The sequence below is a fragment of the Typha latifolia genome, chromosome 13 (genome assembly GCF_019914945.1).
Source record: "Typha latifolia isolate L0001 chromosome 13, TyphaL0001v2, whole genome shotgun sequence".
In the NCBI taxonomy this organism is placed as follows: Eukaryota; Viridiplantae; Streptophyta; class Magnoliopsida; order Poales; family Typhaceae; genus Typha; species Typha latifolia.
In genome coordinates, this window is record NC_133098.1 from 1,660,128 (window position 1) to 1,685,756 (window position 25,629).

General features: G+C 37.2%; 6 protein-coding genes and 1 non-coding gene across 14 annotated transcripts; 3 read left to right on the forward strand and 4 right to left on the reverse strand.

Moving 5' to 3' along the window:
* Nucleotides 1-1,434: 1,434 nt before the first annotated feature.
* On the forward strand, nucleotides 1,435-2,712 carry LOC140800155 (uncharacterized). Its single transcript, XM_073154818.1, has 4 exons — nucleotides 1,435-1,514; nucleotides 1,887-2,155; nucleotides 2,259-2,306; nucleotides 2,414-2,712. Exons 2-4 carry the CDS (start codon nucleotides 1,976-1,978, stop codon nucleotides 2,507-2,509), a joined length of 324 nt encoding a protein of 107 aa, XP_073010919.1. The 5' UTR covers nucleotides 1,435-1,514; nucleotides 1,887-1,975; the 3' UTR covers nucleotides 2,510-2,712.
* A 1,381-nt stretch (nucleotides 2,713-4,093) lies between these two features.
* On the reverse strand, nucleotides 4,094-7,533 carry LOC140799525 (transcription termination factor MTEF18, mitochondrial-like). 7 transcript variants are annotated; one of them, XR_012111015.1, is made up of 2 exons: nucleotides 4,554-7,532; nucleotides 4,094-4,472 (listed from the first exon to the last, which is right to left on the reverse strand). XR_012111015.1 is itself a non-coding variant. In XM_073153870.1 (2 exons), exon 1 carries the CDS (start codon nucleotides 7,266-7,268, stop codon nucleotides 6,081-6,083), a length of 1,188 nt encoding a protein of 395 aa, XP_073009971.1. In that variant the 5' UTR covers nucleotides 7,269-7,533; the 3' UTR covers nucleotides 4,094-4,827; nucleotides 6,076-6,080. The 7 variants fall into 7 exon arrangements, 6 of the variants coding, with proteins under 6 accessions (XP_073009971.1, XP_073009968.1, XP_073009974.1 ...); XM_073153870.1 differs by having other exon boundaries at nucleotides 4,094-4,827; nucleotides 6,076-7,533; XM_073153867.1 differs by having other exon boundaries at nucleotides 4,094-5,159; nucleotides 6,076-7,533.
* Nucleotides 7,534-8,797: 1,264 nt separating this feature from the next.
* Nucleotides 8,798-10,680, reverse strand: LOC140799624 (transcription termination factor MTERF8, chloroplastic-like). Its single transcript, XM_073154006.1, has one exon. It carries the CDS (start codon nucleotides 10,378-10,380, stop codon nucleotides 9,193-9,195), a length of 1,188 nt encoding a protein of 395 aa, XP_073010107.1. The 5' UTR covers nucleotides 10,381-10,680; the 3' UTR covers nucleotides 8,798-9,192.
* Nucleotides 10,681-11,429: 749 nt separating this feature from the next.
* LOC140800277 (protein EPIDERMAL PATTERNING FACTOR 2-like) lies at nucleotides 11,430-12,571 on the reverse strand. Its single transcript, XM_073154967.1, has 3 exons — nucleotides 12,114-12,571; nucleotides 11,966-12,003; nucleotides 11,430-11,724 (listed from the first exon to the last, which is right to left on the reverse strand). Exons 1-3 carry the CDS (start codon nucleotides 12,211-12,213, stop codon nucleotides 11,551-11,553), a joined length of 312 nt encoding a protein of 103 aa, XP_073011068.1. The 5' UTR covers nucleotides 12,214-12,571; the 3' UTR covers nucleotides 11,430-11,550.
* A 789-nt stretch (nucleotides 12,572-13,360) lies between these two features.
* Nucleotides 13,361-13,432, forward strand: TRNAW-CCA (transfer RNA tryptophan (anticodon CCA)). Its single transcript has one exon. It is a non-coding gene; the product is annotated as a tRNA-Trp (tRNA).
* Nucleotides 13,433-14,330: 898 nt separating this feature from the next.
* Nucleotides 14,331-17,631, forward strand: LOC140799578 (uncharacterized). The gene is made up of 2 exons (XM_073153957.1): nucleotides 14,331-14,793; nucleotides 16,036-17,631. The coding sequence occupies exons 1-2, from the start codon at nucleotides 14,440-14,442 to the stop codon at nucleotides 17,155-17,157; spliced, it is 1,476 nt and encodes a 491-aa protein (XP_073010058.1). The 5' UTR covers nucleotides 14,331-14,439; the 3' UTR covers nucleotides 17,158-17,631.
* Nucleotides 17,632-18,388: 757 nt separating this feature from the next.
* Nucleotides 18,389-25,482, reverse strand: LOC140799980 (protein RAE1-like). 2 transcript variants are annotated; one of them, XM_073154584.1, is made up of 12 exons: nucleotides 25,393-25,482; nucleotides 25,002-25,083; nucleotides 24,796-24,882; nucleotides 24,610-24,675; nucleotides 24,327-24,520; nucleotides 23,840-23,981; nucleotides 23,174-23,254; nucleotides 22,816-22,944; nucleotides 21,550-21,627; nucleotides 20,477-20,548; nucleotides 19,697-19,777; nucleotides 18,389-18,996 (listed from the first exon to the last, which is right to left on the reverse strand). In XM_073154584.1, the coding sequence occupies exons 2-12, from the start codon at nucleotides 25,062-25,064 to the stop codon at nucleotides 18,946-18,948; spliced, it is 1,044 nt and encodes a 347-aa protein (XP_073010685.1). In that variant the 5' UTR covers nucleotides 25,065-25,083; nucleotides 25,393-25,482; the 3' UTR covers nucleotides 18,389-18,945. The 2 variants fall into 2 exon arrangements, with proteins under 2 accessions (XP_073010685.1, XP_073010686.1); XM_073154585.1 differs by having other exon boundaries at nucleotides 25,002-25,470.
* Nucleotides 25,483-25,629: the final 147 nt, after the last annotated feature.

The window sequence follows — 25,629 nt, forward strand, 5'->3', positions numbered from 1 at the left end:
CCAAGGCTTGGACTGTAAACACTCCAAGTTGGCTTGGCTAGATGGAGAAGGACCTCGCTGTCGACTCGGTCAACGGAATAAAGGCAGCAGAATGATCCTTAAGGAGAGGATCCGAGCTGAAGTCAACCCTACCCAACGTAGTTTGAGCCGGGGTGATCATACAGCCACAAGTTAATAATGAGGTGGATGGGTGGTAGAAGATTTCTTGCAAGAAATGACGGTAGAAAAACCAGTTTACCCGTAGAGCTTTTCACCACTCAAACGCTCAACGTAATGGCGAGCCAAAGTAGTGTGGGGAAACTTTTAACATTTCAGAAAATGTTGGATTCTCCTGACTGTTGTTGCTGGCTCAAAGAGATGGATGACCGAGTCGAGAGTCTACCCAAAAGTTCTCTTGGAGGAGCAGCACAGTATTGACCTACTGCACGTAAATCACTAACATGTTCGATGTGTCACACTCAAATATTAACCTTGAACTAGTCGGCTTTTCTATCTAAAAGTAAGAAAGTAAGACGCTAAATTCTTCGGCATTTGAATGACAGTTATAAAGAACAGATGTTTTTAATACTAAGTTTGAGATCCTATCTATTTTAATAAATAAAGTTTAGAAGAGAATCGGACAAAATCTCACCTCTCTCTCTCTCTCTCTCTATCTCTCGACCGAGTCAGCCTTTTGACCTCACATGCTTTGAAGAGGTAACGACAAGCTCCAAGATACAAAGCTCGTGAGTTCATATGAGAATGGAATAAAATTTTATTCATGGAATCTTATCCACCGCGGATATCTGAGTCAATTTGCGTAATATCTTTTTATCGTAGTAGGTGTACTTGCAGAGATCGACAACGTTTAGTGTTTGTCCGTATTGAGCGAGTGGCCTTGTGCTTCCGGAGCAGGTGACCTTGCTGTCGCGGTATTCTTTTACTAATGGAAGTGGAAATTACCAAGAAAACCCCCAGAAAACTTCTTAATTTCATAAATGCACTTTAAAACATTTATTTATGCAACGTTTAGTTTTTGTTTACCAAACTAGGTTTCCTTGGTCTTCAGCTAGTCTTAATGAGTATGATAAAAAAAAAATGATATATATGATTGATTTATTATTTACTAATTTAAATATATTTTTTTCTAAAAATTGAGGATTTAAATCTTGTTAAAATAAGTATTTACTATATATTATTGGTTAACATATGCTATACTGAGCACGCGATTTTAATTGTTTTTTTTATAGGAAGACTAATTATGATCTTTCTCACCTCTTTTTACTGGCTTTACTTTTAATATTGAAGGAGGAAGACTATTTTTAATTGAACACATCCTACTACTATTTTTTAGCTATCTATTTTTGTGATTTTGTAGGTTATAAATAAGACATTTCAAGGAGAAGAAGAATAGGAAAATAAAAGAAGAAAATAAAGAGAGAGTTTTTAACTAGAGATTATCGCTTCTTCTCTTATTTTAATTTCGTTTCAAATTCAACGAAGATTGTGAGTTTCTAATTCTTCAGTTTAAATCGGTACGTTTCTATCTTATGCTTTATTAGAAGTTGTAAGTAATGAATAATAATTTAATTTGATACAAGTGGGTGACACTTTGAGTGATTCTTAGAGAACTAAGCAAAATAATTATTTCTTAATTAGTCGGTGATTTACGTGAAACAAAACTAAAACTGACCTACTCAGATAAATAATTTTGGAATCGATTCATTTGCATCCATTCTTTTGCACACAAAGGTTCGAGGCTATAATGGTAATTTATCCTTGGCAGAAGATGCACTACAATAAATTGTGTCATAAATGAGAAATAATTAATGAAAGACCACAAACTCCAGTGGTCCACAACCGATACCTGAGAGAAATAATTCATATATTCATATATATATATATAGAGATATATATAAAGTGTTGAAGAAGAAGAAGAAGAAGAAGAAGAAGAAGAAGAAGAAGAAGAAGAAGAAGAAGAAGAGAGAGCTCTAAAATGGCTAAGGAAACGGCGGTGGAAAGCTCTGGAGCAGACGTGGCCTCCTCCACCCATCCCTACTCTTTCCTGCAGCAGTTGGTGAAAGCTTGCAGTTGTTGCTTGGGTTTGTGTGATTCTTTCAAGGATCCAAAGGAGGCTCCTCCTCAGGAAGAAGAGATTAATGGAAAGCAATCTAATGTAAAACCTCTCTCTCTCTCTCTCTCTCTCTCTCTCTCTCTCTCTCTCTCTAGATCTCTTAACTAATTTACAGGGAAGTACCTCATGCCTTTCATTTTTGCAGCTCCCAAATGGTTCATCTCAAGAAGAAGAGAATGAAAAGAATCCCACTGTAATCTTTTCTCTCTTATTTTTGTCATGAATATTTGCATGGATTTTCTACTACTACTACTACTACTGCATGGGCTCTTCTAATTCACAGTTTCTAATTACTTGCAGGGAGATGATCCCACCATAGAGAATTTGGCTGCTTCAAGAAGGAATAGGCCAGTTAGGCCACCACCAAGCACTGGGCCACCTGGTCAGCACCACTGAGCTTAATTGATGACCAGAGTTGCGGAAAGGGAGAGAGACAAAGAGAAAGAAAGAGATTCGTGGATATATATATAATTAAGCTCTATAGCCTTGGTGATTGAGTATTAGTAGCTATCCACCTGTGTATATGTATATATAAATCTTGTGTTCTTCCTGGTATTTCTAATCCTAAAGTAATTAAGTTGAATGTAATAAGTTTTCAAGTTATGTCTTGGTGATGTTATTGAAGGTGATAGAATAAATGCGGTCTGAGAAAAATCCAACAGAAATCCATCAAAAATTGTGTGGACACATGTCGGGGGCTCGAAAGTTGATGCATTCCATGCACATAAATATATGTTCTGAAAGGCTACAATTTTTATGTTTTCAAAAAGTGATTATTAAAACTACAAATATGGCCTGGCTTATGATATAATAATATCTATGGAAAAACTATGAAATATACACCACATCTGACACAGTAGTAATGCACTGCATGCATTCAATGGTGTTTCATAGTTATTAATGAATTGTGGTAAAGGAGTAGTTGAGAGATAGATAGGAGTGATCATAAAAGGAGAGACAAAGGAGAAGAGAGAGAGAGAGAGAGAGAGAGAGAGAGAGAGAGAGAGAGAGAGAGAGAGAGAGAGAGAGAGAGAGAGAGAGAGCACCAAAAATGGCCAAAGAATGAAAAGGTAGTCTTTCAAAAGATCCAAAGGATTCATCTCAATGAAGAAGAGGATTAAAAGAAACCCAGTGTAAACTTCTCTCTTTCTTGATTCTTTCTCGTTATACATGATATATATTTGCATGGATCTGCATGTCTTCCTACATGGGCTTAATTTTTTGGTTCAACCCCTACTTTTTTCAAACTATCCAAATGAAGACTACCAGAGAAGATCTTTTGGGATAATAATTAGAGAAAAAGAGAACATAATATGGGCCGAATCGAAAATTAAGGAAAAAGAAGGGATTGAAATGGGAAGTTTTCCCGGGGGATTTTAAGTGCTCTTGGATCTCATATCTTACTAGATGATAGAATCAATCTTTATGGCAAACATCCAATAAGAATCTAGCTAATTCAAGATGTTGGCGTTCCACCAAATTTGATGGAATGTAACTAAAATTCAATGTTGGGTGGCTCTTGTCAGTATCCACACAAGTGTGGCAACTTGGGTTGTTCAGACAAACACAAGAGATCAATGTGGGTAATTGAAGTTGAAATCTAGTCCCAAGTCTTTGGAACTCCACTTCTTCTCACTCTCCCACAATAAGTTTGAAACGAAATCTGTAAACCCAAATGATAGATATTCACGAGTAGAATCTGATATAATGTTGTTTGATTCAATCTTCTCATCAAGCTTCAGAGATGTTTGCATAACAGTGAGATAAAACACAATCATCCATAATAGCAGAAGCAAATGTAAACATGAAAGAATAGTTTGAGATCATATGATGATATAAATATCAGGGTAATGAATGTTATACTCCACCAAACGTTGTAAATTTTACCATGTATTTCGCCATTAAACGTTGTAAATTTGGCCTAAGCAGGCAGGCATAATTGACTGAGACTTTGCTAGAATAGCTTGCAATCTTACCATGTAACAAGGTAGAGGTTTCATATTTCATATGATATCGACCAATAAATAGTGACAAGAGATCACAAGAATGGACAGAGTCATGCATTATAATTTCTAATTAGTACAAATGAAACCATATTTTCCCAATAATAAGACTTGCTACTAATGGAGGCGAGCTGCCATGTCGATGGCTTAGCAAATTCATGAGAATTCTTGGATCAACTTGAGCAACAATCCAGGTACAAGGCACTTAACTATGTAGTAGTTGCATGGATGACAAGCAAGTAGAGAAGGGAAAGCCATCTAAAACAGCTCCAATCAAGCGTTTACTCTCCCAAGACGAAGGCCAATGCATAGAGCGCCAGTTGCATCTAACAAGGAAGCACACCAACCTTGACCACCTACTGTTCAGTTAGGTACTATCTTGAAATCTGAATCAGAACAATGGTGTCTGCTTCTTACTTGGCTCAGTGGTTGTATACCTGTTCGTGCAGACTTTGGCATGAGCAGCAAGGCAAATCTTCAGGATAATGGCGTCTTGAAGGGTTTCTCAATGATTGTAACCTTGGTAAGCACAGCGGACTCTGTATGTATCCTTTTGACCATCAATTATTCTTCACGACAAAGATCGAACCTTTGGCGAAGACATTGGAGACAAGGATCAAACCTCCAGCGAAGATGTCACAGCTCATCGAACCTCTGACGAAGACATCGTAACTCATCGAATCTCTGTCACATCTCGTGCTAGCAAAAGTTCTACCATAAGCAACCTCAATCATCACAAATCTCCCATAATCATTGCCTCAATTATAGAAAAAGGACAAAATCACTCATACAAGGAAACTTATATGTTACTCATTCCAAATATACTAGGAAAGATTGTACATATCCTATTCAGTTTGTTCATTCTTTAGTTCCATTCTTTCCCTTCACTGTGCTCTTCATGCATCTACTTATATTCAGCAGATATTTGCACCAAATTTTAAGGGTGATTACCTAATCATCTCTAATTTTCTTCACCAGAGGTTCGATCTTTGTCGTGAAGAATAATATGACTATTAAGAGGTAGTCAACTGCAATCTTGATAACTGAAGAAGATGAAATCTTATGTTAATGTCACAAATTAACACAGAGTGCTGAACTCCCATAGTGGATGACAAACTTAAATATGTGCCGTGCATATTTCAATTGGAAGGGACTAACTATCAGGGGGAAAATGAAGAATTTAAGGACATATCCTACTTCCTACAGGACCAGTATGAAAATCATCAATCACCAAATACCATTTATTTCACTCTTATAACAAAGTATCAAAATCAATCAGCAGTACTGTCAACAATTGCACCAACACCAAAACTGATCCAGCCATAATTTGCAAGATATGGGTTTGTCATCATAAACAAGAGAAATGAAAATCAAGGAAAAAAAAAGTTTCAAGTATAATTGAAAATTGAAAGCTAAAATGTAACCACATGGTATGTTTCGCACTCACCAAGATTTAAGTGGTGATTAACTTTAGGATAATTATTCATAGGACCAATAGTATATATACTCATGAACCATTTGAGGATCCACAGGTATCAACAAATGTAACATTTTTATGTTCTTTTTGTCCTCTCAATGCCAATCCGCGATATAGAATACCAGTTCTAGGATAAAAGAGATGTTTTTGAAACATTGTTCTCGTAGAAGATGAAGCACTTAGCCAGAAAATTGTAGCAACCCTACTAAATATCACAATTCTGAGGGTTGTAGGATAGTTAATAAACTTTGCACACGACAAATAAAAACTAGAGAAACTATGAATAGTAAACAAAAGTGAAACTTATAGTTGTTTGGGCAACAGGACAACAGGAAGTACAAGTTCCAAGTGCAATCCTATCCAGATGTTGTTGTTTTAAGTTGCAAACCTAGTAAAGCTATGAGTTTTATCTTTCTGCAACTCATGATTAAATTTCAGACTGACAATCACTATCAATGGATTGGAAGGAAGAGCAAACCTACAAATTTTATTCCATCATATCTCCTTCAAGCTTGCCTTGGATTGGAACATTCCCAGCACGAGCAGCAAGATAATCTTCAAAAAGCCCAGGAATTCTTTGTTCATGCGGATGGATAAACTTTTTTAGGAACTTCTCCTCACTCAACACCACAGCAGAATAAAAGTCACTTCCTCCTTCATGCAGTCCTCTTGCCTTTAGAATCTTCAGAACCAAGTTCCTAGGGATCAATCTCTGCTCCAAACTATACACAAGAATGATCGGGCGGTGGGAGAGATAAGAATGGTCACAACCAACTTCCGTGGTTAAATATTCAACACTTCGCCGCATATTCTCCTCCGACATCCTCAAAATATTTGGGGCCTTGATGACAGCGGATGAAATCTGCTCTTCTGACCACCCAAGGTTCTTCAAAAATCTGAACTTGGCATCAACTGTTCTTCTACTCAAACAGCTTGTGGTCTTCAAGGCCTGCCAGAAGAGACCAGAGCCACGGGGTACCCCTAATTCCTCAGCTCGTCGAACAATAGTCTTCACTGAATTGTGATTTGTGGTGAGTAATCTAGGAATCGACATTAATGTCTGGGCAACCTGCCTATCAGAAACACCACATTCGCGCAGGAGAGCAATGTTGGGAATAACAATCTTCTCAAGATCACTACTTAAAAGGTACCTGTTCATCTTAATGGCTTTCAACAACTTCTCTACGGACCCCAACAGAGGTATCCAAAACTCAATCTTTCGCTGCAAATACCGACGTAGGAAAGCACTCGGAGTCGACGAGACGAGTTGTATGATCTCGGCTTGAGAGAATCCAATATCCTGCAGATCTTTCATCCTGGGGTTTAAGGTCTTCTCCACTCTAGCGCACAGGAGTTTGGGGTCGAGAGACACGGCAGTTCTGATGTCGTCATCAGTGAAGCCGTGATCTTTGAGGAAATGCCTGACCGAATCGGGATTCGAAGGGGTCTTGAGGTGGGCGAGGTGCTTGGATGCTTTAGTTGCTTTGTCTGATGAGAACCCAAATGAGTGGATGAGATATTCAACAATGAAGGGGGATTCGGGAGACGGGGTTTTGCTTGTGGAGTGAGAGAAGCGAAGGGACGTCAAGAGGAAGCCATGAGTGCGAGAGACGAAGGCGGTTCTTGTCGGAGAGAAGTAGGGAAGAAGGTAAAGGAGCTTCTTTTGAAGTAGCATTCTTCTCGGAGAGGAGACCAACTACCTACCGCTTCTCCAGGGTTTTCAAAACATCTTCGTAGAACTTCGCATAAAACCCAAAATTGATTGGCTTAAAACTTCGCGGACACAGTAGAGGCAAATGATCAAACACCTTTAGGGTTGCCAAAGGAACTACTCTTATATGTCCTTTACATGAAAGTTTTCATTTTGGACCCTCAACTTACGACAGTACAAATTGACTCCCTCCCTCAGCTACTGTAAATATTCAGCTGCGACTTTGCTAGAATAGCTTGCAAAGCATATTAGTATGATAAGAAATCACAAGAATGAAAGAAGTCAAGCATTCTACATTTAGACTTGCAATTAGTACAAATGACAACACATATATATATATATATATATATATATATATATATATATATACATATATATCCAATAATAAGAGGAGCAGTACAACTAAAGGAAGTGATCAGACTTATCGATAGCTTAATGGCGAATTCATGAGCATTCTTGGAGTCAACTTAAGTGAACAATCCAGGTACAAGGCACTCTCAACCATATAGAAATTGCATGGATGACAAGCATGTAGAGAAGGCAAAGCCATCTGAAACAGCTCCAACCAAGTGTTCAGTTTACCAAGGCAAAGCCATCAACGCATGCAGTGCTAGTTGCATATAACAAGGAAGCACCAACCTTGATCACCTACTCTACAATCAGTTAATATCTTGAAATATGAATCAGATCAATGGTGTCTGCAACCTACTTGGCTCAGCGGCTTCATACCGGTTCATGCAGACTTGACATGAATAGCAAAGTAAACCTTCAAGATGTTGGTGATTTGGAAGGGTTCTCAATGACTATAACCTTGGTCTTGCACCAGATTTAGTGAGGAATGGAAGGCTGGCAGCGCCATCCCTGCGTAGAGAGAAGCATTCTTCTTCTAGGAAGTATTGGCTATTAGGAAGAAAATCTTATGCCATAAATAAAGACTGAATACTGAACTCCCATAGTGGCTGACATAAATTGGAAGGAATTGGCTATCAGGAAGAAAGAGAAGAACTAAAGGACAGTTCTACATTCTACAGGACAAGTATGAAAATTATCAATCTACCAAATTCTAATTATTTCACTCTTATACACACACACAGAATATCAAATCAATTGGCATTACTGCCAACAATAGCACCAGCATGAAAAATGACCTGGCCATAATTTGCAAAAGTATAAGATTGTCATCAAATCATCATAAACAGTTTCCAGTCATCTAACAGATCTCCAGTGCCTAACTTGTGCCAAGAGAAATCAAACGCAAGAATAGAAAGTTCAGACTATAATTGAAAATTGAAAGGTAAAAAGTAATGAGTAATTTTTCATAGGACCACGATTTAATTGTTCATTAGCTTTAGAGGATAATTATTCATAGGAGTATAGGGCCGATAGTATATATTCCTGAACCATTTGAGGATCCAGAGGTAATCAACAAATCTGACATTTTCTGATCTATTTGACATCTCAATTTTAATAATGAGTTGGGCAATGATATAGAATACCAGTTGAAGGATAAGATTGAAGTTTTTGAAATTTTGTTCTCACAGAATAAGCAATTAGACATATAATTGAATCAATCCTACTAAAAAGCCAACTCTCAGGGTTGTAGGAAAGATAACAGTATTTGAACTCGATCGATAAGAGCTCAGAGAAACTATGAAGGGTAAAAGAATGAAACCTGTCATTGTTTGGGCAACAGGAAATACAAGTTCTAACTTCTAAGTGCATTCTTATCCAGCTGTTTAAATTGCCAACTTGCAGACCTAGTAAAGCTATAATTTTAATCTTTTTGCAACTCATCATTGAACTTCAGACTGGCAGCTGCTAACGAGACCAAGATGCATAAGACAAGTGGACACTATCAATAGATTGGTAGGAAGAGCAAACCGACAAATTATTCCAACATATCTCCTTCAAGCTTGCCCTGGATTGGAACATTTCCAGAACAAGCAGCAAAATAAGCTTCAGAAAGCCCAGGAATTCTCTTTTCATGCAGACGAATAAACTTCTCTAGGAACTTCTCCTCACTTAACACCAGAGCAGAATAAAAGTCACTTCCTCCTTCACGCAATCCTCTTGCCTTCAGAATCTTCAGAACACAGTTCCTAGGGATCAACCTGTGCTCCAAGCTAAACATAAGAATGATCGGTCGGCGGGCGAGATATGATTGATCACAACCAACTTCCTTGGTTACAAATTCAAAACTTTGCCGCATATTCTTCTCCGATAGCTTCAAAATCGTTGGGGCCTTGATGATAGCAGATGCAATCTGCTCTTCTGACCACCCAAGGTTCTTCAAAAACCTGAACTTGGCATCAACTGTGCTTCTGCTCATACAGCTTGTGGTCTTCAATGCCTGCCAGAAGAGACCAGAACCACGGGGTATCCCTAATTCCTCGGCACGTTGAACAATGATCTTCACTGAATTGTGATTTGTGGTGAGTAATCTAGGAACCGACATTAACGTCTGGGCAATCTGACGATCAGAAACGCCGCATTCGCGCAGGAGCGCAATGTTGGGAACCACAACCGTCTCAAGAGCACTAGTCAGAAGGTATCTGTTCATCTTAATCGCTTTCAACAACTTCTCCACGGACCCCAACAGAGGTACCCAAAACTCAATCTTGCGCTGCAAATAGCGACGTCGGAAAGCACTCGGAGTCAACGAGACGAGTTGTATGATCTCGGCTTGAGAGAACCCCATATCCTGCAGAATTTTCATCCTGGGGTCTAAGGTCTTCTCCACGCTAGCACACAGGAGTTTGGGGTCGAGAGACACGGCGGCTCGTATGTCGCCATCAGTGAAGCCGTGATGTTTGAGGAAATGCCTGACTGAATCGGGATTCGAAAGGGCCTTGAGGTGGGCGAGATGCTCCGATGCTTTCGCTGCTTTGTCTGATGAGAGCCCACATGAGTCGATGAGATATCTGACAATGAAGGGGGATTCGGGAGATGGGTTTTCGCTTGCGGCGTGAGAGAAGCGGAGGGATGTTAAGAGGAAGCCATGGGTGCAAGAGATGAAGGTGGTTCTCGTCGGAGAGAAGCAAGGAAGAAGGTAAAGGAGCTTCTTTTGGAGTAGCATTGTGGTTGTAGAGAAGCTGCGACTGCGACTACGACTCCGACTCCGACTTCTTCAGGATTTTCAAAACGTCTTCGTAGAACTTCGCATAAAACACTTCGAATTGATCTTATATACCCTTTACAGGGAAATTTCTATTTTGACCCCTCAACGTCGGCTAATACACAAATTGACTCCTTCCTCGCGACGCTAAACGACATGGTGGTCAAAACAAGAGAGGAGATTTAAATGTTGGGGTTAGCCGGGTAGGAGATTTATGTTGTTGAAATTTGGCAAACCGTTTTGGCATGGCCTGCTGTACTTTCTAAGGAAAGCTTGCAGATATTATAATAATGCAATCTAATACATATAAGAGAGGGATAATAGTGGTGTGATAGACTCTTTGAAACAAGATCCACACTTATGAATCTTCAAATGCTGGTAGATTGAGGACCACTAAAAGGGGGTAGATAGATTAGCTCAAGATAGTTGCCGGATGACAAGAGATTTTGAGGGGTGGAGCCACCAAAGCATAGATGTGACAGGCTTGACGGAGAAGGAGCTAAGCGGAGATGGAGTCAGATTGAGGCCCACTAGGGAACTCAGTGATCTCGGTGGCAAAGAGCTACAGCACAAGAGGGAAGAGAAAAAAAAAAAACATTATAGAGAAAGATAAAAAGGGAAGGGAGAGAAGAATAAAGAATAAATCAAGACTCAAGACTAGCAGAGGTGAGGTGACGCTTGAGATTGTCGGTCGTAGCTAATTTCTATGAGAAGGTTGGTTTAATGGTCGAGTCTAATTATTAAGAAGAGTTAATCTCACTATTCCGCTTGTAGGCTATAACCTACAAGTTCTTGAATCATAAAAATAAAAAAGGAATTTGCTTAAATTGCAGGATGTTAATCCTATGGTGTATAAGTTGTTACTTAATATATATTTTCCAAAAATTTAAAAAAAAAATTGGCATAAAAGGGGCATAAATAAGATGAAAAAAAGAAAGAAAGAAAAAAAAACATCCACCCACCCACACACACACATTGACACAGATACTACCAACATGACAAAAGGTAGGCAGTAGTAAGCCAGTCATCTAAACATTCATTCACAACAAAAGTAGAACCAAATTGCCATGTCTTTCTGCAGTTTAATTCCTACTGAACAAAAGCACTGCATGCACTGCAGTCTATAGGACATCAAATGGAAGGCACATGATAGTATCTTCCCTTGCACATACATCTGTACACGATGGGGCATGACTCTGCCTCCTCCGAGCACTTGAAGTTCACCATCACCCTCTTGCATGGAATGCATGCTCTGCATGCGTGTGAACAATCTGGATATCTCGACCCACCCCCGTACCTCCAAATCTGCTCATCAAATAAAAAAAAATTCAAAACTTCTGCTCTGCTACTATGTTAAACTCACTAATTACACAGAAAAAACTTAGGTTGATAGAGAACGGTAAAATATTTTAACTGTGGAATAAATTTGTTTTTCTTAATCTTTTTTCTAATTGCAAGTTTTGTCAGAAATTAGAATCCAGAGGAACAAAAGGAGAAAATAAGTGAATGTTTTTTTTTTAAAAGAATAAGGTTAATTATGCCATACCTCAGATTTCATATGGCCATTCCAACCCACAACATCATCTGATAAAAGAGAAAAGAAAAGAAAAGAAAACTTATAAACTATAACCCAGATTGATGATGAACAAAGAAAATTAAAGCAGATATATAATCTATAATCTTTCCAAACTTACTGGGTGTTAGTCGAAGCCCTTCACTCATAGCAGATAGCAGCAACAAGAGAATGGCTACGAGAAAAGAACTCTGAGATCTACCATGGCTGCAGTACTCCATCTTCTCTAGTCTTTGCACTCCTACATAAAAAACCTGGGAGAATTCACATGGATATATAGGTAGAGAATTAGAGAGCAGGAAGGTGAATCAAAGGTTTTTTTTTTTTTTTATAAGAAAAATATTATTAAACGTGCCAATTGGCAGGGGCTGGTTGCAATGGCTCTACTTGCCCTGAGGATGGAAGTCATGAGGATAGGGTGTAGTTATTGCTATCATGGAGATTTGCTTGTAGCGAGACAACTTACACTTGGGCTGGATTCAAATGAAAGGAAAAAAAAAAAATGTACTCCATTAATGGCCACTTCCTCCTCTCTTCTCTTCTGAATTTAAATACAAGATCTACTGTTTCTTTTTTCCATTCTTTTCATCCAAACATAGTATTAGTGTGCAAGTGCATGGGCCAAGGTATTAGTATCACTAGTTGCCATAACTCACATATAGTTTAGTTAGAGTATTACTAAATAATATTATATTCTTATTTGGGCCCCCCTTAATAAAAATAATAATATTATAACTACCTTTTGTTTGCTTTCTCATGTATTATACTTTTATCTTGCTAGGTAAAAAGATAAACACATAATAAATAGATAATTATTAGCTGACAGATGCATGCCCACCTGATATGCCACTTCTACAGCTATGATAAAATAGCTAAAATTACTAGGGTTATTTTGACTTTCTTGTTCTATGTTGGAATGCAACTATTAGAGAGAAGACTCTTAAATTTTTAATTTTTCAATTAAGTGGATACAATTAATTATTTATCTGATAGGGTTGTCGAGTTGTTGGATTATTTTTTAATAAGGTTACTATTAGCCTTGGGATCTAATGAGGCAGTGACATCATCTGGATAGTTTTTTAAAGTGGTTTGAGAACTATTCAGTGTTGCAAGTTGTCACCTTGGCATTGGCATGGCAAAAATTGGCTTGATACAGAGATTTCTTCCCGACATATTAGCCCTACCATTTTGCTAGACACACCATTTGCATGCATGCATTTATTTGAAAACCAATTACTACTTCTTTTATAAGAGAACAAGGCTTTTCAAATATATATATATATATATATATTGAGAGAGAGAGAGGTGTGCATTATTTTATTATATGTTAACATTTTATCAAGAAAAAATAAATAAAGAGCTTGTCGAGGATCCGTGGCGCAATGGTAGCGCGTCTGACTCCAGATCAGAAGGTTGCGTGTTCGATTCACGTCGGGTTCAAAACCCCGATCCAATGCGGATCTCCTTTTTTTTTCTTTTTTAGTTTACGAAAATATAGATTAAGCGTTAATTAATTTTTTTATGCGATATGAAAGAGTAAAAAACTATTAGTTTGAAGAGAAATAAAATTTTAAAAAAAATAGACTAAAATATCTTTTGACTTCTACTTTAAAGAATAATTAATTAGTATGAAAATAAAATATTAAATTGAAGTCATTATTAAAGTTTAAAATAATCTCAGAAAATAAAATCGTTTTCTGAGGTGGCTTGATATACAAATCTGTAGGCTGCACAACCCTACTATAAAATATTAATTTTTTTCCGGCTTATAAGACCAAGTATAAAGATTACAATATCTTTTTAAAAAGTCCTTAATAATATAAATTTCATTAAAAAAAATGAAGGTAAGTTATTGCGTACTTATCACAAAGCCCGCAACAAAGTTATAAAGTTTTTAGAGAAATATTGAATACTGATGAGGTAGAGATACCATGCAAAATTAAAATATTTCTGTTTTAGAAAAATTAAGGAAATTATATGCAAATAATATCAACAAAAATTATTTTATTAAATTTGTAAAATATAAATGTAAGTTATTTTATAGATAAATTTGTAATTTGAAACAAATTTTAAATTTAGACTTATTTATAATTTGGCTATTAAAAAAAAAATGGTGTTAGTTGCTAACCGAGCTCTGGGATCGTTCCAAAGTCGCCGTAGGCTTAGGTACCATAGTTTGTTCTTTCCGCTAATTTTACGAGAATAAAGGGTTTAATATGCAAAGTGCAAAATTCAGGGTATAGATCGACAATTTACTTCACTATAAGGTGGTAAGGTGCAAATGTTACCAAATTTTATTAGACCTTTTCCTGCCGTCGATTCAGTGAGATCATTACCGATCGGACGACTTCAATTCTTCGATCAATCAAACCAATCTTCCCCCAAATCACTCTCCTCCTCTCAGCCATGGCGGTCTTCTTCGAACTCTTCACACTCTTCTCCTGGAGATGACGCTAAACCCTAATCCAATTATCTCTTCTTCCCACCTCCAATTCCCCTCTCCCTTCCCCTCTTATCACCCCAAATCTTCTTACCACCATCTTTCTCGAAGATTCCAGAAGCTTCCAGTTAGAGCCGAGGGCCCTGTACCGACGCGTCCGAGGAAGACGAAGAGGAGCAAGGGCGATTCCACCTCGTCGGAGGCGGAGGAGCTCGTAAGAGTGCTCTTGCGTAAGACCGGAGATGGCAAGGAGCCGTTGGTTTCGACGCTAAATAAGCACGTGAAGCTGGTGAGGACGGAGCACTGCTTTCTCTTGTTCGAGGAGTTAGGGAAGCGCGACGGGTGGCTCCAATGCCTCGAGGTTGGTTCTCGTTCTTCTCCGTGATAATTTGCGGTGTTGGCGATTAAGTGTTTATGGAAAGGTGGTGACTTTCTTGATGAAAGATTGGATTTTCGTGCTCTTTTAGCAACTCCCAATTTATATTTCGGTTTCTGTGTGGTTTAAATTGTTAGGTTTTGGTGATCTAAGTAATGTAGGTAGAATGCTCAGTGAAACTTGTTACTTTTTATATGTTCTTTTTTTTTTCTTGCTTGGTTTACCTGAAGTAGCTGAATTAGAGACGTTACTCGAAATAAGTATTTAGTTTAAAGCTTTAATGCTATATGCAGCTATAATACTTAGACCTGATTGTCTATGTTTTAAGTGTCAATGGATGCAGAGGTTTGTAGTTGTGAGTTGCCCTCTGCATGCCTGATTTTTTTTTAGCAGGTTGTTTCTTTGTTCACTTAGGGCAATTCATTGTAATATAGATGAGTATATTAGAAATGGACCTTATTTACCTTGAGTTTCTTCTATGTCCTTTCATCCAATGGATACTGTGTATCTTGCATACTGTGTATACATTCTTGCTAGTTACAACTTAGCAGCATGGCCATATTGCCGCAACCAGAAGTACTTTTCAAGTGATCTTCTAAACAATTTTCTTGACAAGTTAACGCTTGTGGGTGTTATCACCTCTGTTTAGTAAGATATGCTGCTGTGTAATAATATTATTCCATTTCTACACAGAAAAATACGAAACTGGACTCGTGAAGTTTGGCTGCTCATGCTTCTGTGAGCTAAATCAAAATACTAAACTTTGATCCTGAATAATATATAAGTACCCTTTGGATTGTAGATAGAAATGACTTTGATTTGCTTGAAGTTATTTTCATAGAAACATCTAAAAATGATTGAATTCCAAATCAGGCTCAGGCAGCAGATTAGAGTAAGAATTTGTATTCCAAAGTTACTACGATGATGAAATACTAAAAAATGATACTCAAGTTGTGATGATGAGAAGACGATAGTTCTCTGGGGCACTTTGCTACTTGAAAGAGCCTCATATTCTCCAAACTCCTATTTACTTTTATTCCCAAATGGAACATGCCTCAAACATGAAATATCTCAAAAGAAAATGTAAAGCATAGTTTAAAAGGAGGGAAAGGGATATTTATCATGTTAACTGCTGATACACTTCCTTGCTGGATAAATATGTGCTAGTTTAAGTCCAAGTTGACATTTGACACTATTCCCAACTTATGTTTTTCCAATAATTGCCAGGTATTCAGATGGATGCAAAAACAGCGCTGGTATATTGCTGATAATGGTATCTATTCAAAGTTAATATCTGTGATGGGGAAAAAAGGGCAGACAAGGATGGCCATGTGGTTGTTCTCTCAGATGCGAAACAGTGGATGTAAGCCAGATACTTCTGTGTACAATGCTCTGATTACTGCACATCTTCATTCACGAGACAAGGTTAAAGCCTTGGCAAAAGCCCTTGGGTACTTTGAGAAGATGAAAAGCATTGAGAGATGCCAACCCAACATGGTCACATACAACATTCTTTTAAGAGCCTTTGCTCAGGCTGGTGACACAAAACAAGTAGAAGCTTTATTCAAAGATCTTGATGGAAGCATCGTGTCTTCTGATATTTATACCTATAATGGTGTGATGGATGCCTATGGAAAGAATGGCATGCTTAAAGAGATGGAATCTGTACTTCTGCGTATGAAAAGCAATCAATGCAAGCCAGATGTAATCACATTCAACATACTCATTGATGCATATGGGAGGCGACAGGCATTTGATAAAATGGAGCAGGTTTTCAAGAGCTTGTTGCGTTCAAAGGAGGCTCCTAGTCTCCCTACATTCAATTCAATGATAACAAATTATGGGAAGGCTAGGCTTAGAGAAAAAGCAGAGTCTGTCTTTAAAAAGATGATTGATTTAGGCTTTAAACCAAGCTATGTGACATACGAGTGTCTTATCACAATGTATGGATATTGCGACTGTGTCTCAAGAGCCAGACAGGTATTTGATGAAATGCTAAATAATCAAAATGAGGTACAGGTATCTTCATTGAATGCTATGCTTGATGCCTACTGTGTGAACAATTTGCCCACTGAAGCAGATCATCTTCTGGATCTTGCAACAAGAAATGGGATGATGCCAAAATCTTCAACATACAAATTACTTTACAAGGCCTACAGCAAAGCAAACAGGAAGGACCTTGTTGATAATTTGCTAAAGCGTATGGACAAACAGGGAATAGTTCCAAATAAGAGGTTCTTTTTGGATGCCTTGGAAGCCTTTGGTTCTTCTCGGGTAAGATCTAAGTCTAGCAGCAAAGTAGATACTTCAAGTACTCATCATGGTGAAAAGGATGTCTCATCTCATTGATTCTTTTCTGGTCATGTCATTCTGCTTCACTAAACACCCAACGGAGGTGTTGGACGTCCAATTTACCATGAGCATCATATCTTGATTAACATCGAGTGAGCACTAGTCTGTGCATTCAACTCCATCGCCATTGTGTTGCTAGCTGACTACAGTGCAATATTACGAGCTCAATCTGTTGTCAAAATTTTCCAGTATGTAGAATTCCTCGCTGATTACTCTCAGGGTTCTTGCAAGTTCACTGAAATCTTTTATAGAAGTAAATGGGAGATGAAAGTATGTTGTCTGAGATTTATTTGATAATAGCAACTGTAACCACAGTTGATTTTTGCAATGTAAATTAAGATGAAGAGTTTTACTCTATTCAGTACTTACACAGCCAGGATATGAAGAGTTTTACTCTGACAATTCATGGCTGCATATAGCTGTTATGGAGTGCCGAAGTTTTAACTTAAACGTTTGCTATTTCCTTGTTAACGTTTCCAGTTCTTTCTTCAAACAATAGGTAACATATTTATATTGAAGACATGCACATGGAACGAGTCTTTTGATGAAAAAGACTACTTACTCTGTTGCTGATCATGCTGCACATAATTTTGACAAAGTGCTAAACTGAGTTGACTATCTACATTTCTAATCACTCTTTTTAAAAAAATTCTTTATTTCTGAGTGCTTGGAAATACGGAAGCTTGATTACTTCTTTTTAGTATTATTTGAATAAGTTTTAAATTAGTTTAGCTATACTCGTTTCTTAAATTTGTATAAGTAAACTTGTATTGATTTGGGCTATGTTTATTATGACCGAGTATAATAGTATAATAATTATACTTGATGTGATATAAAAAGTAATAAAATTAAAAATATTTTAACAAATGACTAAAATGACTTTACAGTGGATGAACGAGGAGAAAAAGTATAAGGAAAAGAGAGAATAAATAAAATAATGAATTGATTGCAGTAATATTTTTTGAAGATAAAATAATAATAAGATTTTGTTAGTAAATATAAATATTAGATGAAAAAAGAGACAAACGAAAGCATTAACAAACTCGTATTAAAATAAACTGTTGTTTAGTTACTGTACTAATATAGATCTCACTATAGTAGAATAAGCTTATATTGTTCCACAATCAAACGAGTGGCAATCGATATAATTTTTTTCATGCTCACTCGAAGAGCTCTTGTATCTACTCGCAAGAGATTTTCTTTGCTTCACATTGTGCACTGAGATAGATGCTTGTAACATCTCCCTGCTAAGAATATTAAGTATTAGCATAAGTTTCCAGTTCATCATCTTCTCTCAAAACACTAAAATAAGATAAAATAAAATAAAATAAAATTCTGGTTCATCAATCAGGGATCCAGTTGTCATGAATCCCTTGAGTGAAAAGGAAAATGATTTCCTAAAACATGGGGATGTCCGAAATGAATGAAGTGCAGTATGCACACATGAATCTCCAAGAATAGATCGAGCAAACCTAACAAAAACTGTGTTACTTGACCTTGTAAGACTTGAAAAAGGGATATGACAGGTACAAGATCAAGTCAACAAATGGAAAGTTATGATCAACAATATCCTGAGTCTAAACATTTCTATCTAGAAGAATCAGCCTCGCCATATGCACTAGCAAAATGGATGGTTTACATCAACAGGGTGCAATGATGTCATTCCAGTCGTGATGATTTCCTGAAGAATCAGCCTCTCCATACATATGCTGCATTGCAGTGGAAGTGGAGGGTAACTGCAGATACAAATATGTAATTCGTCTCCGACTTCTGCCCTACAAAGGTCTACTTTCTACCACCAGTTCCAATACGCGGCTTTCCCTTTACCTCAGATTCCTGATCCAGAAGGACAAAAGGTATCAGCAATGTGTCACGAAAGAATTCATAGCACCTTTGCACTTGAAGAGAAATTTTTACACTGAATCTTGTGTTTAGCCTAATTTTGAAGCAAAAGTTTAAAAACAGAAAATCTACTTGTGAAAAATGGACACATGTTGCAAAATTAAATTGTCATGCTCTCTTAAATGGAGGGCAGTTACTATTATTTCCTGACAGCACAGCGACAGTCTTATAGAAATCATACAATTGTGTTCTAAAGGAAGTCTAACATTGTAAGTTTAGACGGGTTAATATTATCTGACTAAAAGGGAGTAGGATGACAGCTTGAATGCTCGTAGAGTACACTCAGAAAAACAGCTTTATGGTCACCAATAATGGATTTGACTCTACATATGCAAAGGCAGATGAAAACATCATTCAAAAGGCAATAAAATAAAATGGTACATATGCAGTAAAATAGCCACAAGCACAGAACAATCTGTGTTTATCATAAAGAAAGCTGATAAATAGATTCTGCTGATAAAAGTGACATTTCAACAGAACCATAATAAATTTGTGTGCAATAGGAAACTAGGAATGAGAAAAGGAAAAAATGCAAACGACCATAGACGATTTCACAATATACGCCATCTGTTGGTTCCAATTATCCTGGAGCCACTACCAATAGGGAAATGAAATATCCAAAATTAAAACTAACCTGTGGAGTATGAAGATAGATGTATGTCTTTGCAGTAGCTGGATTATGATTTTCAGCACCCTTGCTCCAATCATAACAGACCTGCAGGATTCAATCATAATTAATTAATTTTTTTACAATGTGTGAATGAATCTCAAGTTCTCAACTAAGTTTGTTAACTAATCAATTGTAGAGATGTTCATTACCCACTCTACATTGTGCACCCAATGTTCAACAGAAGATCAAACTGGACAGAAACTTCTCTAGAATTGGACTAGCGACAAAATTAAATATGTAGTGAAAAGACCTTATTCATAGTTGTTTGTGTACCATATATACCTATGAAATCCATCTGTGTTGTTCTCCTTTTAAAGGCACGGAAAGCTATCATTTCCTTGAATGCAATACATAACAAAAGTAGGCCATCATAGCTAACTACTCTAATTCAATGTCTCCTGCAGATCATTTGTATCACACATCATGAACTTTTAAGACGGATGGAGCAAGATCGCCGTCATGAAGATGCAAGATACAAATTCTTGGGTTAAAAACTGAAGTTCAATGCTAGCTAGCTTATTAGCATAATCATCACAGCAGACCCAAAATCATATGGTATAATCATCTCATTCAGGATTGACTCTAGCAAGAGAGAAGTACTTGTAATAAATCAAGCTAAAAGAGGACAAAAGTAGATGAATTCCTGCAAAGACAGATTATACTAAAGTCTATTGAAAGTAGCAAGATGCAACATGTAATGTGAGATGATCCTAAATATCATACATATCTAAATAATATACCCACCGCATAGGCATAAATTGAGCCATCCTGGTTGAATGTACTGCAGGGAATGGGGTGAGGGCACCTAGCCATAGCCTGTGAAGTAAAGATTCAGTTAATTGAAACAAGAAAGCAGCAAAAGCATTGCCCAGATACTGAGTAAAATGTATCCACTATTTGTAACATAAATGTAATGGTAAAATCTTTGACCACAGCACAAGCATAAACAAATACGATAGTGCCAGAAATGTCATTTTTTCAAATGTCATACTCAAGTCATTTAAAACTAAAGAAATGTAACATCTAAATGAAGAGCTTGAGAAAATTGAACATCAGATAAAATGAGGCCCTGCTTAACTTGCAATTAGAAAGTCATCCATATCATTCTAGAAAGCAAAAGACTGGATGTGCTTCACCTTCACTATTAAGTAAATGAGGAAAATACATAGCAAAGAGCAAATCTTAAGGACCTGTCCAAGAGAAGAGATAGTGCGAGATTATCTGTCACTTGTCTCCAAAATATCAGGTCAAATCTCCTTTTCATCCTTTTTCAAGATATTTGTCAACCCCATATTTGTCATTTGGCAACTACTTCACATGGTCAAAATTGCACACGGCAAATTTGCTTTTGTTACCAACTTACCACATTAAGGATCTCCCATGACAGCGTAACTGCTACTTAGCTGCATAGGTACTAGGCAAACATCTAACTAGAGAGCATCTCAAAGAATATGTAAGCAAAATTTTGAGGAAAAAAAGGGCCATACAAATTTCAAGAAGCTGAATTAAAGCTGGTTGAAATGGCCTCCAAATTATTCCTATTCACAGTGTCGAACTGTCTAGTGCAATGCTTGGCAATTAAAATTTATATGGCCTCAATAATTTTCATCTGATACTCTATAAAATGAATTTTCTTTTTCAGGATGTCACAGCAAGAGAAGGAAATGGAAAGGAAAAGAAAACAATACATAATGATGTACAAAACAACATCAGAAATCTCAGGATGCCCAAAACTGATATAGGTGGGATGAAGAATAAACAAAAATGTATAAAAACATAAGCTGCATGTAATCATTATTTTATCATCCTGAGAAAACCTTCAGTCTTTGTTTACTGTCCTTGTCCCAAAAATTGAAGGCTCCATCAGATCCTGCAGTAGCAAATGTATGATGCACCTGCAACAAAGCATACATTTACATGAACTCCTAATAACTTTAAACAACATTAAATCAATTTGACAAACAGTCAAAATACATTGCTAGGTTACTCACCACCAGATAGGTCACAGAGGACTAACTAATTACCAAAGTGGATTGCATAAATGTGAAGCATTATCAGACTTAAATAGTTAAATCCTAAGATATCTATTGATCTATTTTTCCTTAGGTCCCTTAAGGGAGAACATGAAAGGGCTTTAATGCCTGTCACATTCTTAGACTATACAATCCTCCAGTTGACCTATAAAAGTGTAACAAAAGACTTGATTTATAGGCTCTGGAAAGTGTAGATATAGAATGTAAGTTTTAACTTGTATAGCAAATCTGAGGTGGTGAGAGGCCTACAAAAATTAAACTAAGCGAAATAAGCACTTACCTGACATAGTATAATATTGATTCATAATTTTGATGCTCATTCTCAAAGGAATTCAACTTCACATGTATGAATGTATATTTATGAAGTCAGATGGAGTCACTATTGCTAGTCTAATGTTGGTTGGAGTAGGCGCGCTGTCGTCAACAACTAATCTACAAGTGATCTGTCACTTACAACTAAAAAAACAGATGCACTTAGTCCGAGTGAGAAAAGAAATCCTACTCTCACCTAATCATCTCTTTTCCCAATTTCATGAATAGCTATTGAACTATGGTTTCTTTCTTCTCTCTTATGGCAATAATTAGAGTAACGGGGCAAGAGTTCAATAAATAGATTTGATCCTAATTGTGTTTCTTTCATCAGGCAAGCCCCTCCATTATCTGGCTTCACTTTGGCAAGGAATTTGGCATCAATTTCTAGAGGGTTGATGAAGAGTGACAACCGGTCATAAGGATCCAGCAATCTATTGGATCTCTTGGAGCCTTCTCTTCTTTTAGTTGTACTCTAGCCAAACTCATATTATAAGGAAAAGGCCTGGAGATAATGATGATAATGAGAAACTAGAACTTGAGGTTCTCAACTTCTCACAATATTTTTTTCACCACTCAGACAAAGACAAAGAATGAACAGTGTACAATAACTAATAAAAGAATGACAGTGTTGTTATAAATGGAAGAAGCTATTCTGAACAGAAACATTAATTTTTGTAGTTGCACACCAGAAGGAAAAATAGAAGATGGAAAATTTGAAAAGCAAGATTAGAAACTCACAGGATGGAAGTTCAATGAGTTCACGGAGTAAATTTCAGTGCCTTCTCTGTGACATTTGAATGTAAAGTTTTTATTTTGCTGTGCATCATCCAGATGGTGGACACCAACCCTTCCTTCTATTGAACCAACCTTGAAATGAGTAGACAACCTTTAAGTGATATTTATAAGATAGATGAATTGAATGATATTTCGATGAAGAATATAAACAGCCTAAGGAAGAAATGAAAACCACAACAAAGTAAGGAAAATCACATGTTAAGCAAAACAGGAAGTGTGATACTGTTGCTATAACTTATTAAAGTGAGCAAAAAACTAATAACCACATTAAATTACAGACACAATGAAAATGTAGCATTACCAGAAACCCTTGTTGATCAGGAAAAGCAGCTAGACTTCTTGTCTGGTACTTAAGAGGTGACTGGATTCTCTTGAATTCTGTCTGTTGACAATCAATTAAAACATTGAGCACATCGAGTCTAAACAAGCAAACTTAAACACCCAGAGAGGAAAAAAGGAATGTTTTACACCCAAGCACAAAAGGCGATTTTAGTTAAAAACATAATATCATCATATCTTAGATAAGCACCATAAAAATCAAATTTCAATGTGGCCCTATAGGGATAGAAAGAATGGCTGGTATTATGTATTCTAATAAAGAGACCAACTTCTTGCTCAAAACCAGAACATACTTCACTCATACTTCTATATGAGGATAGCCACACAAGAACTATTAAAGGACAACTACTAAGCCAAGAAGCAATTAGGCAGATATTTGGAAGATAAAAGAAGTTTTGGACAACTCAAGAACTGAAAAGTTTACAAAACATGGACATATTAAGATGACAACATACAAAATTAAAACTATTATGTCCTTCCTTTTCTTGCACTTAACACTGCTAAGTGCTGACTACAAGAAAATTAAAAACAAGCTCATTAAATTTCCACATAGAATTGTTAACATTAGTAACTAGTGTCACAGTGAAATATATACTAGGTCAAACTCAGCTAATGTCAGATGAAGTACCTGAGGATTTTGCAAGTTGTAAATTATGATTTGTCTGTCCGCAGTACCAACAACCATCAGAGGGTACCGCACCGTCAAAGCATAGCAGCGCTCAGGAAGCTGTTGAGTATGAACAGGTTGGGCTTGTCTAGTATCCCAATACCTAGATAGATTGGATTGAGATTGACAGTTAATAACAATAAGTTTGTAAATAATTTATGTAACAGCATATAAAGTAGAAACAACAAATTGATGTGAAGAGCTGAAGACCAAGAAAAATTGAGTTCAATCTTCACAGTTGTTTTCTGTAATAGCAATTAGCAACTACAGTACAGCACTAGCATTGCACGTGCATCAAGATTTCAACATAGTTGGACTCTGATTATTTAGACTGAAGTTTCTGCTAAATGGGCTCCGGTTATGAGAAAAGTATTTCATGATAATGTCCTTTTGAATCTTTTTGAAGCAACAGTGAAAATTGAAAACTAGCAATAATGAATCTTTGTACCTCAATGTTTTGTCCCAGCTCCCTGTAACAAGAAGATTCATTTGTTGAATCCAAGAAATCTCCGTAATAGGTGCATCATGTGCAGCCACTGTGGCAGGCTGCCCACCAGACATCAAAGGCCACATTTTAACCTGCTTATCGCAACCCGCTGAAAACACAGTCGTTCCATCATCCTTCCAAGTGGAGCACAGAACCTGCATCAGAAAATCGACCTATTAGAATATCTCGCCTTTAGCATCTACATGCACTAAACTGACTCCAAAGTTCAAACAATACAACTTACAGGTTGGTCATGTGATATTGATGCCTTCGGCTGACTGCTCCCATTAAGAATCTCCCAGCATCTAACCTATATATCTCGTCGAAATAAAGAAAACTGTCAGGAGTCACTGATTTGCTCTCCTATCGATGGATATTGTCGACATAATCGTTTTAAAGTTGCTTTACTGGAATTCTGAGAGCAATATACCTGATTATCCCAAGAAGTTGCCACCAAGTAATTTCCCTTCGGACTGAAACTAAGACTGGAGACGGAATCACTGGGAGAGGGAAGAACCTTCATTCAAGAAAAACATCATCACAGTTAATTATATCAAAAAAAGGCCTATAGAGGCAGCATTAGGAAGATAAAAAAGAACATAAATCTTCTACAAGCACTATAATGTGCTCAACTACCTCGAAAGACTTGTTAGGATTCACGTTAGCCGCCCCTGTGTTTAGATTAGAAAGATTTGCCATCTCTTTTCCCTAACAAAAGCTAAATAATTGAATAAAAGATTATTGATCAGCATGGAGAAGCAAAACATATAAATAGTCAGTAAAACTACCGCATTTTTGCAAGAATTCGAAAAAAATGTTAGCATAATCAAAGAAAAAGGTGGCGAGAAAGGTTGAGACGAGAAAATAACGCAAGTCCGATTGCACTAACTCGACGCCAGCTCCACCATAAACCCTAAAACTCTATCCCCCGAACCCTCAGCAAGAATTAATAAGAAAAAGAGTAACACGAAAGGAGGTGATGAAGCCCGACGAAACCCTGGCAACAAAGAGATAGAGCGAGATTTACTACTGCTTCTGCTAGGCGAGGAGCGGTGACGACGAGGAATGGTCAAGAGATGCCGGAAAGGTATTCGACGTTTTGAATGTGAGAGAAGAGGTAGAGAGATGTAATTAAATACAAGGGAGTTTTGGGCCTACGACTATGCCCGCGTGGCGTATCGTGTACGCTGACATAAATTGGCCCAGGGGAAAATCCATGGAGGCTACTTGAGGCCCGGCCCGTTTAGGCGGGCTTTTGTATATT

Bases quoted from the DNA above. Each gene is read 5' to 3' on its own strand.
- LOC140800155 (XM_073154818.1), top strand. From the start codon at position 1,976: ATGGCTAAGGAAACGGCGGTGGAAAGCTCTGGAGCAGACGTGGCCTCC. The intron at 2,156-2,258 runs GTAAAACCTCTC...TCATTTTTGCAG, and splicing joins TTAATGGAAAGCAATCTAAT to CTCCCAAATGGTTCATCTCA. The intron at 2,307-2,413 runs GTAATCTTTTCT...AATTACTTGCAG, and splicing joins AGAATGAAAAGAATCCCACT to GGAGATGATCCCACCATAGA.
- LOC140799525 (XM_073153870.1), bottom strand. From the start codon at position 7,268: ATGCTACTTCAAAAGAAGCTCCTTTACCTTCTTCCCTACTTCTCTCCG.
- LOC140799624 (XM_073154006.1), bottom strand. From the start codon at position 10,380: ATGCTACTCCAAAAGAAGCTCCTTTACCTTCTTCCTTGCTTCTCTCCG.
- LOC140800277 (XM_073154967.1), bottom strand. From the start codon at position 12,213: ATGGAGTACTGCAGCCATGGTAGATCTCAGAGTTCTTTTCTCGTAGCC. The intron at 12,004-12,113 runs GTAAGTTTGGAA...CTCTTTTATCAG, and splicing joins AGGGCTTCGACTAACACCCA to ATGATGTTGTGGGTTGGAAT. The intron at 11,725-11,965 runs GTATGGCATAAT...TTTGATGAGCAG, and splicing joins ATGGCCATATGAAATCTGAG to ATTTGGAGGTACGGGGGTGG.
- LOC140799578 (XM_073153957.1), top strand. From the start codon at position 14,440: ATGACGCTAAACCCTAATCCAATTATCTCTTCTTCCCACCTCCAATTC. The intron at 14,794-16,035 runs GTTGGTTCTCGT...AATAATTGCCAG, and splicing joins GGTGGCTCCAATGCCTCGAG to GTATTCAGATGGATGCAAAA.
- LOC140799980 (XM_073154584.1), bottom strand. From the start codon at position 25,064: ATGGCAAATCTTTCTAATCTAAACACAGGGGCGGCTAACGTGAATCCT. The intron at 22,945-23,173 runs GTAATGCTACAT...ACTCATTTCAAG, and splicing joins CTGATCAACAAGGGTTTCTG to GTTGGTTCAATAGAAGGAAG. The intron at 20,549-21,549 runs GTTTTCTCAGGA...TTTACTTCACAG, and splicing joins ACAGTAAACAAAGACTGAAG to GCTATGGCTAGGTGCCCTCA.